General features: G+C 40.6%; 1 protein-coding gene across 1 annotated transcript in view; it reads right to left on the reverse strand.

Annotated features, from left to right (window-relative positions):
* Nucleotides 1-334: 334 nt before the first annotated feature.
* The window catches only part of LOC121145548 (cytochrome P450 3A6-like), a 42512-nt gene continuing 22787 nt past the window's right edge, over nt 335-20059 (reverse strand). The window contains exons 7-13 of the mRNA XM_040964450.1: nt 18970-19118; nt 8124-8251; nt 7840-7906; nt 6381-6541; nt 4745-4971; nt 2041-2203; nt 335-430 (exon numbers count right to left, since the gene is read on the reverse strand). Of these exons, the coding sequence (XP_040820384.1) occupies nt 335-430; nt 2041-2203; nt 4745-4971; nt 6381-6541; nt 7840-7906; nt 8124-8251; nt 18970-19118 (991 nt within the window). The remainder of the gene's footprint in view (nt 431-2040; nt 2204-4744; nt 4972-6380; nt 6542-7839; nt 7907-8123; nt 8252-18969; nt 19119-20059) is intronic.

The raw sequence follows: 20059 nt of genomic DNA on the forward strand, positions 1-20059 counted from the left end.
TAGTATTATTGAGAAACTACTAAGAATGTTATATGGTGTGATCCAGCTAAACAAGGGATGAGAGGACTAAAAGGAGATGGAGAGAGAAGATTAAGAATAACCAGAGAGTTTGAATCTACACATCTGGCACTGATTTAGTCAGCTCCTCTCTATTACACAAAAGAGAGTCCTCTGCACACACAGATGGCTCAGTGTGCCCATTCCCTGCAATGCTTCCTTCTGTGCCACAGATTGGTTACAACATTATTCCTAACCATTATCATCAAAATGCATTGAGGTCTCTAGTGTTTTGTGTACATCTTCCTTGAAGAGCAAAGACAAAGTCCACACAAAATCAAGCTTGATGTACAGTCCAATTTCTTGACACAACCTTTAGAATAATGGGCTTCGCAGGCTTGAGGAGACCATGTGTGGTTAATTTCAGGGGAATCTGCAACAATGAAATAAACATACAGAGCATCAGAAAATTAAGCACAATCAATAACAGAAGCAAAAAGAAAAGCTACAAGAATAATGATACTGAAAAATACTAACATCATTCCTGACCATATGGTTGACACATTTAGAAAAGTCTCATGAAGTTAATTTTTCTATGTGGAAACGAAAATGACTCCTGTGTGGATAACATATTTAAAGTGTATAAATAATTCTGAACTTATGGAAAAATCAATTGCATTTAGTAGTGATGCGAAAGAAAATATGTGCTTTTTTTCTAACATTCCTTTTTGTTTTCCAACTGTAGTGTGAATTGTAAATGCAGGAATTCTGAAGTTGTGAAGAGCTTTCATGAATCCTCTTCACGTCATTCTCAGGGATCCATTCATTTAGTGTGGGGAAGCAGGCAGTTGTTCTTATCTCAGTAAGGGGATGAGAGTTGCAGCAACTGCTCACAACATGAGCAAGAGCAGCATGAAGATGACTGGAAGCCTGCTAAGCAGGAGGCATCCCATAGCACGTGTGGCAGAGACCTGCTTTCCCCAAGTGATGACTCCTTTTCTTCACATACTTATAAATTACACACTGAATTTCAGTTGGTGACCAATTCTACTCTCCTAGGTTCCTCTGTAAAAATCATAGTGAAATCAGGGACATTGATGTTAAATGCAACTTAAACTCTAGACATAAGTTTCCTAGGGCCTTCCCTGGTAGGAATCAATGTGCCCACACTCTGTAATGACACTCTGCCACAACTCATCACAGGACCAAATCCAGAGAAAGATGGAAAAAGATGAACACTGGATTGTTCCTGACAACCACTAGAATTGGGATTTTCAGCAGCCATTCCACACAATCACATGGCTGTTCAAGCCTCTGTTATTGCATTTTCATGGTATTAACGGTTTGCATTTGAAGATAGAATCAAGAGGGCTATAAACTGAAACATCCTGGGAGAGGAATTAAAAACACTAAAACTAAAGTAATCATAAAAATGAAAATATTCACCTGAGCGTTACAAAAGTATGTACTTCAGAACATCAACATGTAACAATTAATTTGCCTTCTAAGGCATAGGCAAAGTCACAGATTAGTTCTCATCTATCTTGATCATCACATTGGAGTTCTGAAACAAACCCGACACATGTGATGCTGATGATCAAATAGAATGAGCTATTGATTCTCACTGATTCCGTTCTATAACTTCTCACATTAATTGACATGAAGGTAAAAGATCATTGTTTACTATGAACACAGCCAGTGATCATATTTAAATTTGAAATTCCATTTATTCATATCCATTGGAGAAATACACTGAGATCTCTTGATAATATTGTTTCAAATAAATATCAATTCAAAATCAAATCCTTCTATAAGCATGTTTTTTTGCATGCTGTCCCTGGGATGAGCCCCGTAAAGCATTTTATTGAAGATTTATTCAAGGACACAAGTGACACTCAAGACTATAGGTTTGAGGAAGCATTCAGAGATGTAGGAATAACAGAACCAAACCTCATGATGTAATGACAAAATATTCTACTCAAACACACAGTTTTTTTTTTAAAGTGGCCAGAAAAGCATTTTCACTACATGAAGTACACTAACCTGAGTTTCCTCACAAGGCTTGAAGGAGAAGTTCTGCATTAATCTGATGAGAGCAAGTTTTAAATTGATGAGAGCAAACCTCCTGCCAATGCAATTTCGAGGACCAGCTCCAAAGGGAAGGTATGCGTAAGGATGCATTTTGTCCTTGTTTTTCTTATTGAACCTGATTCCACAACAGAAATGAGCACACGTTAGTGATGCTTAGAACCACAAGAATCACTTAGTTGGAGTTATCAATTGGACCTGTGAAATAATTATGGCTTGGCCATTCAAATGTTAGTGTTATTGAGCTTTAAGTGTTCTAAATTGGAGAGCTGTTCCATTTAGCAATTGCCCTCATCACACAGGACTTTTCTGTCTTGTTGGTGAGATAATGTGAGTGCTGTTTAAAAAGACACTTACCTTTGCACCTTAAAATTACATGAAAGGTGGTGATGAGTTCACATTTTGGAACACATATGGGAAATGAGGATGGTGGATGGGAAAGCAGGTTCCTGCTTCAACTGACAACCATGTGGACATATGTTAACTAAGGAAGAAGATGATGTCTCCTAGTATCTAAACAAAACTTCCCCCCATTTTCTCTCTTCTCCAACTTCCTTCCCACCTGTCTTCCTCCTCATTCTCTTTCACCTTTCTTTCACTTCACTCCTTATCCACATACATATTCTCTTTCTAATCTCTCCATCAAATACTCCGACATTACTCCCCACGGCATACTCCTTCCCTCTTACCACAATTGTTTGAGATACTGACATGACATCTGATGCTATCACACTTTAATAACATCAGTGATATATATTTCTGCAATCAGGCCATAAATTATTAGAATATAAAGTGATTTTTGTTCATACAATTACTGAATAATTGATGGTATTGGGAAGATAATGATAATACTGGAAAATTACCATGGAATATTGTTCTTTGATTTTAAAATAGAGTTACAGTTTTGTACAATATTCTTAAGATTCTATAGTTTTTTTCTTCCTTTTCGAAACAGTAATCTCTCATTTTTATTGGAAAGTCAGATAAACATATAGGAAGAGTGACAGAGAGGAAGATCCCCATCTGCTCTTTCACTCCCAAAGTGGCCACATTGGCTGTAGCTGAGCCGATTCAAAGACAGGAACCAGAAGGCTCCTCTAAGTCTTCCACACGAGTGCAGGTTCACAACGCTCTATTCCATCCCTGATTGCCTCTCAAGACATAAGCAAGGAGCCGGATAGGAAACAGGGCTTCCAGTCACTAAGCAGCACTCACATGAAATCCTGGTGCATACAAGGCACAGATTTCAGCTGCAATGCCAACACACTGTGGCACTATTTGTTGTTTGGCTCACAATATCGTATCAACAGAGGAGGGCAGTAAATATTTTAGTCACAATAGCATATCATCAGAGCAATGTAGTGTATGAGAGAGCTGACATATGTTGTGGGTATTTGTATAAGTATTAGGCCCATGCAGATGCAGAATAAATGCCCCCATAGACTTGTGTTTCTCTGTTACATATGAGAATATTTCAAACATTCTCCAGCTTCAACATTGATAACATGCAATGTTCTTATTGTTTGGCCCAAGCACTGACACTTAAAGGTTGATGACTAAAGTAACCGAAGAGAACCCTACGGACTTATCACCTAGCATGAATGAAGCTACAGAAAGTAGAAGTCCTGACCTCAGGACACAAAGAATTCATCGCTTTGAAAACAAAGGGTTATATGAACATTAATTTACTTGACTCATAATTACCACATGAGCACTCTGTGCCAACAGTAGGGTCAACATGAAAATAATAAAATTTCTGCCAACAGAAAGTCCATGTGTAGGCGATAAAAATGTTTGCATCCCAAGACTTTGGACTTACAAATTTCTTCATTTTTCTTTACCAAGACAACAATGGTAGCTGATCAACCATTTCCAAAGTGTACAATGTCCAAAAGCATGACCTATATTACTGCTTCCAAGCATCGCAAACAGCTTTGAGAGACAGTGATTTCACACTGCAAGGATTCACCCATTACTAACTAAGCGTGTGGGCTGCCAGAAGATAGCAAATAGACAGCAACTAGAACCAGGTCCAGTGCACACAGACCTGACTGACTCTTCTGTCCATCCTCGATGAGGACTTCTCATTAGCACAGCCTGTGCTTTTACAATTGTTTTGCAGGAAGAGGGCACTGGATTCAAGGTGGAAAACTTGTCTATAAGTACAGTGACATTTCACAGCCAAAGTAATTAACATAAGAAAATTGGAAAGAATTTTTATAAGCCTGTACATCTAAAATAAATTATAGCTAACAAATTATAGCTAAATAAAAATATTACCAAAGCTATATGAATATTTATATGTGTATACTTTCTATGTATATCAGTAGAAGACAACATCCAGGATCCACAGTAATACACAATCCACACACTCAAGTTCCTAACAGAAAATTACATAGCATTTTCAGTGCCTCCTGTGTAATTTAAGCTCACGAGATGCAACAACTGCTTGGATTTAAGGATGACAATAGTACCCTTTCTCCAGTTACCACTTTGGGAATTTTGAAAACAATCATTATTTTTTCCATAAGCAAAACTACTAAAAATAATGGATACAAATGATTCTATTCCCACGAGTTCCTTGTCTTCATACAGATTTACCACATATGCTTGAGCCAGAATGTTTCCACATAGGTTCCCCTTTCCAGGGATCCTGTACCTTTCAGGGCGGAATTCACAAGGCTCTGTCCAGTACTTCGGATTTCGGTGGAAGACATAGATCGGAATTCCCACAATTGTCCCTTTGGGAATGAATATCCCATTTATTTCAATGTCCTTCTTGCATGTCCTTTCAATTCTGCTACCAATTGGGTATAATCTGAGTGTTTCATTCACCACCATGTCCAGATATTCCATCTGCATGACAGCATCGTATGTGGCAAGTGTCTGGGTAGAAAGAAACAGATTTTGACAAAATGAAATTTGAAATTAAAACAGATGTGTCTTCCATCCTGTTCAATGAACACTGCATTCACATGTGGAAAGTGGTTGCGCACAAGGAGATTTTGAGCACAAAAAACTTACCAGGCCCAGAAAACATAAGCATGGCCTTACAACACTCATGTTGTCTCATGTGTATGGAAGAGATAAACATTGGGCCTGGCATGGTTGCCTAATGACTAACAAACTTGCCTTGCTTGTGCCGGGGTCCTCAATGGGTGCTGGATCTAAACAGGGCTACAGCACTGCCAGCAAGATGGAACATTAAAAGCAGAGTATCCCTTAATCTGCCTCAGAATTTTCTCCTCAAAATGCTTTTGAGAAACTGCTTTGACCCCATATAAATTATCTGAAATGGCAAAGATTGGCATGTAGCAGGTGAAACCACCACTTGCAATGACACCATCCCTTATAAGGGCCAGGAGGTATCTATTCCATTTTCATCCATCTCACAGATAATGATCGGGAAATGGCAACATAGTGCATTGCAGGACTTTCTGTCTCTGTCACAATTGAGGGGAACAATAAGCATCTCTGATCCTGCTTTCATCCTGATGTCACACTTGTCATTGTGGACATAAAGGGTGGCAAGAAAATGAAAGATCTCTCTGTCCCTCCTTTTCTTTTTTTTGCTTTCTCTGCATTGTCTCTCAAAATAAATGAAGAAAGAAATAGTTTTTCTAATTTTCCTACTAGGACGCCCATTACTTTTTATATACATGTTAATATGACAATAAATTCAGATCAAGTGAGGTTCTACAGCGAAAGCAAACCACTTTCACTCCACATATTATTTCTAGAATAGTCCCTCGTGTATAGCTTAAGGCTGTGTTTATCTGGCCATGAAACAGCCATGCCATGCTAGATTCCAGGCTCCTTCACCATCAAGAGCAGACACCCTGAATCATCTCTTGCCTTCTTTAACACTGGTGGTGTGAATGGAGGATGCGTGTGCCAGGAAGCAGAGCACAGCCTGCCTCCCCATGCCAGTTCTGGACAGCCCAGGCCAGCCTCACTCACCCAGCAGCACAACCAGACAAAGTTCTGCCAATGGAAGCAGAGCTAATGACCACAGACTTGAGTAACAAAGACTCCTTCTAGCTGCCAGTATGGATTCTTGTAATTGACACGTAGGACAAACACTGCTTTACAAAATTGTTATAGTACTGTGAGTAGCACCTTCAGCCCTTTTTCAAAATGAGTTTTTCTCTTTAGATCATTCCTTTACTTGTAAATGAAGTATCTTCACTGAATACTTTGCAAGCAGTCCCCTGAACAGTGCTCTGGAGGCATTCTATCAAGACACTACTCCTGCCCCACAGTGCACCCATCCCAAGTACCACTCATTCACTCACCTTATTGGAAAAAGCTGCATCAATCTCCTGCTGCAGTTTCTGCTGAACATCAGGGTGAGTGGCCAATAAATATGTGATGAAAGAAAGAATATTGGTAGTGGACTCATAGCCACCAAAAAGAAAGGTAATTGACTGGGCTACCAATTCTGTATCAGTCAGAGCTAACAAGAGAAGAAAAGCATTTTAAGCAGAGTAGGTCACTGTGAATCACCCTATAGTAGATGAAAAATTCCATGTAAGAACAGATGTTATTGTACATCAAGTTAAACTACTGCCTACAAAAACAGCATTGGATTTGACTGCTGGATTCACGGCTAGGTTCCTGATTCCAATTCAGCATTATGGTACAGATTCTGGAAAGGAAAAAAAAATATGGCTCCACTACTTGTGCCCCTGAACATGCACAGGAGATTTCAACAGAGTTCCAGGTTCCTGGACTATCCCTGCCCAGCCTCTGCCATGGCACCATGTGTGGAATCAAGCACTGGTGGAGGAATACTCACTCTCTGGTTCCCACTTTCTTATTTTCATAAATAAATACTTAAAGGAACAAAAAGTTTACAAAAGTTTCAAAATTCTTGTAGGAAAATAAAACTGTGTAAGTACCCAACAGATTGGCTCAATTGGCTAATGCTTCACCTCCCATTGCCAGCATCACATATGGGTGCCAGTACTTATCCCAGCTCTTCTACTTCCCATCCAGCTCCCTGCTTACAGCCTGGGAAAGCAACAGAGTAGGATCAAACGTAAGGGTTATGCAGTGGCATGGGAGAGTGTGAAAAAGCCCCTGACTCTCAGTTTAGGATCGACTAAACTCTTGCCATTGGGGCCCTTAGAGAGTGAATCATTGGTTCAAGTCTTTTCTGTCTTTCTTCTGAGTAGCATTTCCAATAGGAATTTTAAAATAGAAAAAAATGAAGAAGAAATTCAATGTAAAGAAATGAATGTTATTCACACAATACCATAAAAAAAATGGCTTGAGTTCACTTTATCCTAGCCTACCCAATGCACTGCTATCCTCTCTTTATTACACCATCCTCATCACCAATTCAGCTAGGTGATGTCAGGAGAAAGCTTTTCTGTCACACATGCACACTGCAACCAGTACATCATTTGGATAATATGGAGTAGCATTGTCCTTAGGGAAAATACATTGAATTTTATTAAAATATTTGAAAACACTGAGTGTAAAATAATAAGACTTTACTGTATAAAAACTAAAGGATGTTTCACCTACATATATGTGACTTAAATTAATGGGGCAAGAATGGCTTACAGATAGAATTGTGTCATTTAGAATGTAGTCCAAAGATGAACTACACCTAGGAGCTCACAAAAAATTCAGATTTCCAGCAACAATTACACAGGACAACATGGAAATTCTTCAGAATTCTGAAAAAAGATCTACCATCTGACACAGTCATTTCTCCCTCTGAGCTTCCCATGCATTCTTGGTTACCTTTGTGGGAATCAACTTCCTTGGAATTCTGGGAGTTAATCATGAGTTGCAGAAAATCCACTCGGTGCTGAAAGAGAGGTCAAAGACAAGATAACCCTAGGTCAGAAGTCCATCAGGAGCTCAGCACTGTGACTGCTCTCTGAGGAGACCCCACTCAAGTCTAGAGGTGTGCCAGGAGTGGCCTGAGTCATCATCTTAATAAAATATCTTAAAATGATCATATGGTTGAAACCCCAAAACCTGGGGAAAAAAGAACTTGCTCATGCAAGTAGCATCAGATTTACCTTTTTCTTATCTTTGAGACGCTCTTCTTTAATGTTTTCCACAAAGGTTTTCAAAAAATCTGTAATATCTTTGGGGTATCTACTGATATTCAATGCTTCATATACTGGGGTAAGGAAAGGAAAGAGTGCTACAGGAAAAAGAAAAAAAAAGAAATGATAATGAAAAGCAAAATTTATGTAGCACAATTACAATCTCTGAATCAGGACAGTAAAAGTCCTCAGGGTTCTCAACAAGGAAGCATTTCCTCAGCATTATCTTTAGTCTTCAAGAACAAACACTGAACAATTGATCAACCACATACAGAGGCCATTTCTAGAACAACCATCAATGACTTTTTCTCCATTTTTGCAATGAAAGGGCCGTGGACTGAAACCCACTGGATAGAATGGCTCAAGTGACTGCAGATGAAGAACAGGGAACTGAACACATTCCTTACAATGAACTGTAGACCCATGGTGACACAACTTAGAAAACAGCCTAAGAGAAATTTAATCAGAAGTGTAATGACCAAGAGCAAAAGAAGAGACAGGCAGAAAGAATATTATCACGCCTCCTCCATAAGAAGAAGTAAAAATGTTTATCAATGGTAAAGTAAACTGAGGAATACATTGAGGAAATGGGGGATAAAGAATTTAAAACTGATATTCCTTTGCTGAGATGGTGAGGGAATGGGTAGGTGTCTGTATCAGCTCATGGGAGCCTGAGGATATGGGCTTGGTAGGGGGAGAAGGGCATATCACTTGTGGGGCACATGAGGGCCTTAGAGTTCACATCTAAGCAAGCAAGTAAACCTGGGGAATTCCTCACGTTCTTGGTGCCAGGTGAGGTGAGGAGAGGGGCAGGCAGAGCCACAGGGCAACATGTTGTCCTGGGGGCTGGTTGACCATGCCTGCAACAGTTCAATAGGCATGAATTATGGGTGAGTAAAAGGGTAAAGCAACATGTTAGCATATGTACCAGAAGCTTGGGACTCTGGGGGCAGGTAGAGCTCTGGACCAGCACACCACTCACTAGGCTTGCAAAGGTTGAGCTTCAGAACACAGGCACTGATGGGCACAATGACTGTGGATTCATTAGGGAAAGGGGTAAAGGGACATGAGGAAGGGAGGACCACTGAGGGAGTTTGTTGCAGTAAGAAATGATTCCTGACGAACTCCCGGCAACAAGGCCACTGTACTTGAGAGCTGACCATATGGAGGGGAGAGGCTGCGTCTGGGTCTGACTGATGTACTACAAAATAGGAGACCTGAGTTGGGCTTGTTAGCATTAAACACTGCTAAACACCACAGGCCAGCCCACACAAAAGCTAGGGCTAAGGTCCTTCTTGGCAGGATTAGATCACAGTATCTGTCAGTGAGTGTCATCATAGGGGAAGGGTAATATTAGGCTGGCCCATGACACCAGCACAAAAGAGAAGCAGGTCTAGGGGTAGATTCTGTGGGTGATATGTGGGTCTACTCCTGTGGAATCACAAATACTGCTGGTTAGTCTAAGATTTGGGATAGTGCTATGCTGAGCTAGGTGTGACTACGAAACTAGCAGACACTTATGGATGGGGTAGCAACAGACACAGCAGGTTACACTTGCAGAACCTGTATATGCACCACAGAATAGGGTATGGGGCAGACCAGGCCAAAGCTCATGAAAAGGCTAGGATGAAAGGGCAAGCTATGCCAGGTATGGATCTATACCACCTGGCATGTGTGAGATCTAGGTCTGGGATTGAACAAGGTGAGGAACTTTGGAACCCCCACTCCCTCAGTGGGCCATAGTTCTTGCTAGTGAGTACAAGTTTCAGGTCTGGGTAATGGGCATGCTTCTCATGGTAGCTCCACCAGATGACAAGTGTGTGGGATGGCTTTGAAAGGCTGTGGAATAGGCAGGGCCAAGCAAACCTTAACAAAATGACAAGTGCAAAAACTATGCAGGAGTTTGGATCATTCAAGCTTGACTATCATACCTACTAGTTTATATGATGCAGAGATGGGAATAGCCTGAGTAAGGCCTGGATGCAGCACTGCCTATGGGATTTGGGAGTAGGGCCAGCCAAAGCAGGCTAGGCTACAGCATCTGAAGGCAAAGCACAAGACAGGGGAGGGGGTATACTAAGCTGGGCCAGAGCAACCAGTGGCATATATATCATCTGTGTCTGGGAACAAGCCTGGTTGTGGAGTTAAGGGGTCATCCAGGCTGAGTAATGTCATACCTGGTGAGTGCAAGGTTTGAGTGGGGTCTGTAATCTGGTCTGGACATGGCTGCAATGTACCTCGGCAAGGGTGTGGACTACATATGGTGTGTGACAGACTAGATTACAATCCAGAACCTACTGGTGCTCATGAGAACCAGGGTGGGTAAAGGACAGCCATGTGTGAGCCATGCCTGGGTGTGGACCAGGCTTTGATGGGCTAAGCACCCAACAATAAAAACCCAAATGTGTGAGGTCAGGTCAGGAAAGGCCACTGTTCCTGTTAGGATAGGACATGTTTTAAGTCAAGTGGGCATGGACCCACCTGTATGTGAGAGACCTGGCACACGGACAGTATCTGATGGAGGAATTTTGAGAACTCCTTTGTTGCTACATGGTCCATGCAGGTAAGCACAATATTCAATGCAGGAAGCAGCCAAGACTAGACCAGTATATGGCTCACATTGGGGGCAACCCAGGATGGGTCAATTCATATCACCCTGTGGTGAATCTGAGCACAACAATGCAGTGTGGGTTGGACAAGTTGGACCACAATACAAACAATTTCACATTAAGGCTGGGGCTGGAGGAGGCAAGCAAGGCTGAGCCATGGTAGAACACAGACTGGAAATTGCCGATGTGAGGGGTCCATATTAGACTGGAAAACATTTAAAGCAATGAAGAACAGCGCATAGTGATCAAGGAATCCAAACAGCAAGAAGAGATCAACTGACAGGTTTATTAGGATCTTTTTTTTTTTTTTCATCTCTAAATTTACTTGTTTTTCCCTCTTGCTTTTCTTTGCTAGTCTGGGTAAAACAGTGCTTTGTTCAACTTGTTTAAAAAATAGCTTGTTCCTGAGAACCAGGACTGGAGGCAGACCTGACTAGACAGGTGCTGATACCCACTGGCAAGAGTGTGGGGTGGAGGGTGAAGTGAGCTGAGATGAGTTAGGCTTCAATGGCCAATGATGTGTACAAGAGCTGAAGGGAAGATAAGCCAGACTGAACCAATCCATTGCACTTGCTGGCAGACACAGAATCTAGGGCTTGGGTCCAGCTCAGTGGAAGTTTTGGAGGTCACTCTGAGTGGACTGTAGTTCCTAATGGTGTACATGAGGGCTGACTATGTGGAGGACAGGGTTGAGGTGAGCCATAGCACCCATTCTTTCGAGTAAGAAATGGGGCTAGAGATAATAGAGCTGGTGGAATAGGGGTATGACACATTTAAATAGACAGAAATATTAGCCAGGGTCAAGCAGAGAGGGCGCCTTTCAGGAAATAAGAGAGAACAGACTAACATCAGAGAGACATTTGGAGACTGATAGACACAGCAAAGCAGTGAATACAATGGTGTGGTGCTGCAGTGACTGAATACACCAGTAGCATTCAGCGAGTGGTGATTTGAACTGCACCAGGAGTCAGAAATCCACCAGGAACCAAGTGAGAAGTGGAGCTCATTGAGAACTCAGGAGGTGAACCAAGTCAAAGCATTGCCCAACCTGCTGGTTTGTTTGAGTTAACCAGGAGCAGAGACAGAGAAGCAGATTTCAAATAGGTAGTGCCAGAACGGGGTGGATTTTATAAGCTAAGTCCACTAAAGCCAAATTGAGTGCCCTCTTATGTAGGGAGGCAATGGCTATGGGACAGAACTGTGCATGAACCAAGCTGTAAGTCAACTAAATTCTCGCTCAATGAACTGCAAGTTTCACCCAAAATAGGTCCAGGTAGCCTCCAGACCTACTGGCCATCAGATGAAGAAATCCTCAAGCTTAACATGAGGTGTCATTTGGTACAGTGTGGTAAAAGCTTTGCCACTTTAGGGATAAGAGTGAGCTGCACATAGCCTATCATCTTGGAAATTACGTGAACTGAAACTAAGAGAAGCATTCAACAGACAACGGTGCAAGAATAGTACTGGGTTACAGGAAATAGAGAATGGTGAGCCAGGAGCTGAGCTATGCAGACCATGGTAGAAGTCTAACAGAAAAGCACAGATATGAGACTAGCTGGAGGAAGTGGTAAAAGTGACTGCAAACAAACCACTGTGTACCAACCACAATAAGTATAATTGAGTCGCAGACCTGTGGGTGACAGAGTTTGGAAATCTGCCCCATAGAGATGAATCTGATAATCAGAAGCAAAATGACCAAAAGCGAAAGATGACACAAAAGCACAATTGATATTATTGAAGAATCCCCTGCAGAGGAGCAAAAATCTTGGCCAACCTTAGGGATCATTGAGGAAGACATCGAGAAAATGGAGGATACCGAATTCAAAACACTTGTTTTAAAGCTTCTTATCAACATCAAGAAGCACTTAAAGAAGGCGTTCAAGGAATTTCAGGCATATATTACACAGGAAATAGCAGGAATGGATCAAATGAAAGCTGATATATCAGAAATTAAGAATAGAGTGGGCGGGCCCTGTGCTGTGGCGCAGTGGTTAAGGTCCTCGCCTTGCATGCCCGGGATCCCATATGGGTGCCGGTTCTATCCAGGCTACCTGTTTCCCTTCCAGCTCCCTGCCTGTGCCTGGGAAAGCAGTCTGGGACAGCCCAAAGCTTTGGGACCCTATACCAGCGTGGAAGACCAGAAGAGTCTCCTGGTTTCGGAGTGAAATAGCATCGGCCGTTGCGCTCACTTTGGGAGTGAATCATCGGACAGAAGATCTTCCTGTCTCTCCTCTCTGTATATCCGTGTTTCCAATAAAAAAAATAATAAAAATAAATCTTTAAAAAAAAGAATAGAGTGGAGCAAATTAAAAGTACAGCAGAGAATCTCCAAAATGTAATGAAGGAAGCAGAAGAAAGAATTGCAGAATTGGGGAACTTTCTCTCAGCAAGGGGAACAAGCAACAAGCTGCAAGCAGAGCTGGGTCAAGCTGAAAAAACTACTCAAAAACTGAAAAACACTACCCAGTACCTACAACTGTGTCACATAATACAATGTAATAAAGTTAAATAAATTAATTAACAAAAATTAAAGAAAATAAAATAAAAGGACAAATATAATTGTTACAAGAGTCCAAGAAGGAACAGAAAGAGAAGCTGGGTTTCAAAAGCATATTTAAAGATATAATAAAAGAAATCTTGCATAATCTGCAGAAAGAATTGGGAAACAACATTCTGGAGGGGCACAGAACTCCCAACAGTGTTGAACCAAAGCAATCTTCATCATGACACATGGAAATCAAGCTCTCTTCAATCCAACACGAGGAATTGATCCTTGAATATGCTAGTGATAATAATCAATTGACATACAGAGGAATGGCAATCAAATGGACAGCTGACCTCTCACAGGAAACTCTACATGAAAGAAGAGAATGTAGCAACATATTACAGATTCTAAAAGCAAAGAATTGTCATCCCGGGATAATGTTCACAGCAAAGTCGTCCTTTGTCTTTGAAATGAAATAAAAACTCTTCCACAATAAATAAAATTAGACAAATATGCCTCTTCGAAACCTGCCCTACAAGGAGTAGATAAAGATCTTCTCTTGACAGAAAAAAAAAGGAATAGCCCCTACCGCAAAATAAGACAAATGTGAAGAACATCGCAGTAAAAAAACAACAATAGACCAAATCAATGAGGAACCCATTGGTAAAATGACAGGACCACATTGCCACCTATTTATATTCACCCGGAATGTAAATGACTTAAACTCATCAATCAAATGTCATAGACAAGTAGACTGGATTAAAAAGACAAAACCCATCTATTTGTTACCTACAGGAGATATATCTCGCCAACAAAAATCAGTGGAAACAAGAGCTCATGGATTTTGATGATGTAGTTTCCTTTCTTCAAAACACATTTTTTTCCTCATTGATTTTCACTGAGTCAGGTCATACAGTAGTATCATTTTCTTCATGATGATTTTTTATTTCCTTTTATTAAACTCTTTATTAATACATTACTCACGCAGTACCATGCTACTTAACTTCATGGTGTTTTTAATTTCTTCTTTTCTTTCTGTAGTTGATTTTGTTTTGTGCCCTTCACTTTGGGGGATTTACACTAACTGTGCAGTGGAGAATAACATGTTCAGATGTGAGGATGGAGTGCGGTATGCAAATCTACTTCTGGATCGAGAATGCACTCCCAGTGGAACTGTTGAAAATGTGTCTTGATAATAGGATTCTGTCCATTCCCACAATGAGGGATTTGTGATAGTCTGTTATGAACTATACTGTTGCAATGTTTTGGGAGACCTCAGTGAGTGGGGTGAAATTAGAGAATGGGATAATGAAAATCCCAGGGTTGATGGAACTGTTTCATATAATGGTGATAATAATAAAAATAAAGCATATAAATAATCAAATAAAACTAAAAAATAAAGGGGCTCGAGGAGGATCTGACCTAGTAATTGCAATTATCAGTCCAAACATAGGATGATATGAAAGAAAGAACAATCTGTACCCCATATAAGTGGGCACACACAGAAGAGACAGGTCTGATACCACATGGGATAAGAGTGCTTCCAGGATCCCAGAGCAAAACTGGAGACTCATAACTCCAACCATGGGGAGAGTGGCAGTATCAGTGGTCTGTCAATGGAGTGCATGTGTCCAATTGGGCCTCCTCAGTGGCTTTGACAGAGCAACGGACAGCATATCCAGAAGCACATGGAGGGTAGGTCAGGTCATTGGATGCTATAGAGGACACCTGGTACCACAGCAGAGGAAAGAAGGCAGAACAAACTGGTCAACTACCCCAGTGAAGCATGACAGCACATATCAGAGCCAGTGGGAACTTAGAGGTGGACTGTGCCAACCAATGAACCTTGGAAAGATATCCTCATCCTTGCATCTGTGAGATCAACAGTATTCTAGAACTGTTGAAATCTCTTGACCAGAACCAATGAGGCATGCTCCAATTCAAGGACTTTGCAATGACATCGGGTGCCATGCCCTATTCCTTGAGTACTGAGGTGTTTTGGAGGCTGCGTGTGGCTTCTCCCTGTAGTCTCTCCTTCCCCATATACAGGAAGAAGGAGAGGAAAATGAGGACACAATGGTTTCACCCATTTTCCCTTGATCCTACACCTTTTCTACTTCAATTGAATTATAAACATCACCAAAAACTTTTTCTTAAAAATAATAATAAAAACTGCTCATCCCTGTTGCAATGTATAGTTTTTAAATTTCAATTCATTTTGATGTGTTTTTTCTTTTTTATCATTTCCTGTTTTCTGTTCACTTTTTCTGTTTTAATAGTACTTCAAATTGCATTATCAGGTCATTTCTTTGAAATTCTTGATTGCTTTGTAATCATCTCATGTTATAAATATCCATTTCAATGTTGTTTGGCCACATATCATGAGTTGTAAAATTTTTTATTTTCCTTTTTTTTTAAGTTTTTTTTTTTCTACAGATTTATTCAGTAGGCCACATAGGCCACACAGTAGCATAGTTTCTTGAAGAAACTTTTAATTTCCTTTTTCATTTCTTCAGTTTCACATTGGTCATTCAGTAACATGTTATTTAACTTCATGGTGTATATTTTCTCTATTTCTCCTGTTCTTCATTTTTCTATGACTTTTCATTAAGGGCATATTTAATGAAAAGCCATACAGACTGTCATGAACAGGAGTGAAGATGCAATGCAGTATGCAACCCTACTTTCAACTTAGAAATGAACTTCCAATGAAACTTAAATATATCTTAACACAGGATGATGGCTGTCTGCCATTGTCCATACACTAAAAAAACAAAATCATGGACTGTGTATGATGGAACATACTCTTGTAATACTGAAAGGGATATTAATGAAGGGAAGGTGATTTAGGAGGTGGGAGGGGAAATTCCAGAAATAATAGAACTGTATCATAAATGAATTAATTAAAATATTTGGAAGAATATAAACTTCCAGATTCATACTCTGAGCCTAACATTACTCTGCTAATAATATTAGATATCAAGGCCGGTGCAGTGGCAACCTGACCAATAATCTGTCTGCTGATTAAATGACTGAATCAGGGTCTGGCAGAATAACCCATGGTCTAACATCCTTGCCTTCCATAAGCTAGGATCCCATATGGCTACCAGTTTGTATTCCTGCTACTCCTCTACTCATTCTTGCTTGTGGCCAGGGAAGGCAGTAGAGGTGGTCCAATGCCTTGGGACCCTGTGCCTGCAAGGCAATCCAGGGAAGAAGCTCCTGGCTCCTGGCTTTGGATCGGTTCAGCTCCTGCTGTTATGGCTGCTTGGGTAGTGGACCAGTGCATGGACAATCTTACTGTCTATCTCTCCTCCTCTCTGTAAATCTGACTTTCAAATAAATAAATGAATCTCTGCAACAGCCAGAAAAGGATGTTGACTACTGGCTTCAGATGAGCTCAACTCCAGATGTTATGGCTATTTGAAGAAGGAATCGGCAGATGGAAAATCACTCTCATAACTCCCAGTTTCAACATACAGAAAGCTATTAGACCACAGCAAATGGGAGGTGGCCTTCTGTAAAGACAGAGATCAAAATAACAGAAGTAGAGTCCAGAAGTAAACATTATTTCCATTTTTACAATGAATAATGTGAATGGTTTATTTCCATATAAGAGAGGGGGCCATTCAGTTCAATATTTAGTGCTGGTACAATTGGATAGAGACAGACCAAAAGAAAAGAGTCAGACCCTTATTTATCATTGTGTACAAAGCTAACTCCAAGGACTGGCACTGTGTTGTGAGTAATTAAATCATTTTCTGCAGCAGAGGCATTTCATATGGGTTCTGGTTCAAGTCCTGGCTGAGCCAATTCCCATCTAGGCTCCTGCTAATGTACCTTGGACATGCAGCAGAAAATGGCACAAGTTCTCAGAGCACTGCACAATTTCAAGACATTCATGGAGCTCCTACTCCTGGATTTGGCTTTGCCCTGCACTCAGCGTTGAGGCAATTTGGGGAATAAGCCACAACAGAGATGAAAATTTCTCAATCCCTCATCCTCACCTCTACACCCAACTTCATCACCGTCTCTGTAACTCTGCCATTCCAATCAAAGTAAATAAATCTTTAAACCCTTAAATGCATCAACAGCAGATATAAAAGTTTGCGATTCTACCATAAAAGCCATGAGGGCTGAGTGAATGGCTTCAGACTTGGAAATGGATGCCTAGAATTGATACCCAAATCTCAAACAATTAAGGGAAATACATAAATTGTACATCACCAAAGTTAATCATTTGCACTTATACAGCTACTATGTATATACCTAAAAGGTACCCAGAGAACAGGAAAAAGTAGGATGGTGCACCCTTTGCTACTTCTGTACCTGCAGGATCAAGGCATGTCTAAGAAGAGGGGTAAAAGAAATTAAAGAGTCTATGGAATTGTATTGTAAGATAAAAATTACTTAGAAATAAATAATACTGGGCCCGGCCCAATGGCGCTTTGGTTAAGGTCTTTGCTTTGCATGCCCAGGATCCCATATGGGCACCGGTTCTATCCCAGCGGCCCCACTTCCCATCCAGCTCCCTGCCTGTGGCCCGGGAAAGCAGTCTGGGATGGCCCAAAGCTTTGGGACCCTGCACCAGCGTGGGAGTCCAGAAGAGGCTGCAGGCTTTGGACTGGCATAGCATCGGCCGTTGCGCTCACTTTGGGAGTGAATCATCGGACGGAAGATCCTCCTCTCTGTCTCTCCTCTTTGTATATCCGTGTTTCCAATAAAAAAAACAATAAAAATAAATCTTAAAAAAAGTAATAAATAATACTGGAATAAACAAAAAATGATTCACACTAACGCAGAAGCTGTCAAGAGTGGTAAAAGATAAAAATCAGGAGAAATCTTACAAGCAATTTATCTGTAAAGAGATTTATCTAAAAAGAAAGATTTCTTGCAGGTCAAAAACACAGGAAAAAATAATTCAATTAGTATGGCATTGGAAATTGAGTAGACAATTATTGAGAGAAGGCATGAAAATGGTAATGATGGTTAATGTGATTATCAATTTGAGGATGAACATTTAAACCAACACGGGCTATGAATTCTCTTCACTAGAGAGGTAAATGATGAAAAAGATGGAAGAGTCAAGCACCGGCAAGGAAGAGAAAAAGTTGGAACCTTACATACTCTAGGTGAGAAAGCAAAATTATACAGGTATTATGGAAAACCCTTGAAAGTTACCTTAATAGCTAAATAGAATTATTGCCACAAATCCTACTACTGAACTTATATTCAAAAGATTGAAGTGGATATAAAATCACAAATTTAGCATATATTTTCAGAGAATGAACACAGTTTACAAGCCAACACAATAACAATTCCAATGCCCCACAACTAATGAATCCATTGATAAAAAAATGTAAAGTTACATAATGGAATAATGATACTTGCTGCTACGTGGAAATGATGTTATGACACACACATCAACATAGAAAATCATTAAGAACCTAACAATTATTGAAATAAGCCAATCACAAAGGAACATGTATTACACAATTCCATTTGAATACAATTTAAGAAATAGTCACTTTGTGGAGATAAAAGATTAGTGGTACAGGGGCAAGGAGTGATGCGAGAAGGTACAGAATTGCTGGAGTGACAAAAATATTCTAGAATTGGCAATAATGATGACAACTGTACATTTAAAATGTGTACATTGTTGCTTCTGAATTACTTCTCAAAGACATATTTTAAAAAGAGGAAGAAATGGTGCAATACTTACTGACTGAGAAAAGTAAAGGACTAAAGAAATTAAGATTTAATAGCCTCCTGATGTTTTTTAAGAAAGGATCATCTGGGTTTCTAAGAGAATCAAACTTCACTCCAAATGATGTTCCAGTGACCACATCCATGCTGTACGCCTCAAAGATTCTGTGGAGAAAAATACAAGGACAATTAAAACCAGCACCTACTTGTCATTCTTGAGCCACACATGCAGCAGGAAGTGTTGAGAAAGCACATGTCAAGCAAAACAGCAGAAAGCCAAACAATTCCTGGACCACATCCAGAGGCAGGCATTGAGGCTCAGGGGCTTAACTTTAGTAAGCACATACCACCAGTCAGAATTCTGTTTCAAATCCACCTGACCACACTTCTGATCTAGCTTTATGCTAACAACTTCCTGGAATGAAAAAGATGGTATTTTCATAGCTTGCTACCCTATCACACATGCAGTACATGCAGGAGTTCAAACACCTAGTTTGGTGAACCATCAAATGGAAGATACCTCTCTCTTTCTCTCCCATTGAGATAAACATCTTTGTTTTAAAAATAGAACTACCACCTAAATCATCAGAATGATCATTACCACTATCACTCACATTCAAGCATATCAAGGGTGGAAGATACAGTTGTCTTTGCCCTGGGTAGCAGGGACTCTAGTAAAATTAGAGATGCATCTAAGCTCAAGCAGAGTTAAAGACCATAATCACACAGAACCAGTTAGGACTGCAACACCCATTGGCTCCAGTGGAAGGCAGGACTAAAAACAGCAATTGCAACCATCCAGCAATTGCAACCACCAGGTGATCGGGGTGATTGATGGACTGTGCTGGGCCCTGTACTTGCTGGTGCATATAAGAATCTGGCCTGGGAACCCCTCAGACAAGGTTTCTTTGGGGATCTCCCCAATTGCAAAGCCCGACTCAGAACCCTAACCATGAAAGGACAGAAGATAGAACAAGTTAATCAACCACCTCTGCTATAGCTTGGCAACAAAATACTGGGCAAATAGAGATGCTATGATGAACAATGTCAATCAGTGGATGTTTCAACGACCTCATTGTGGTTGGAGAGGCGAGATAGGCAGAGAT

Source organism: Ochotona curzoniae, unplaced genomic scaffold (assembly GCF_017591425.1).
Source record: "Ochotona curzoniae isolate NIBS_2020 unplaced genomic scaffold, NIBS_Ocur_1.0 scaffold_3438, whole genome shotgun sequence".
Classification (NCBI taxonomy): domain Eukaryota; kingdom Metazoa; phylum Chordata; class Mammalia; order Lagomorpha; family Ochotonidae; genus Ochotona; species Ochotona curzoniae.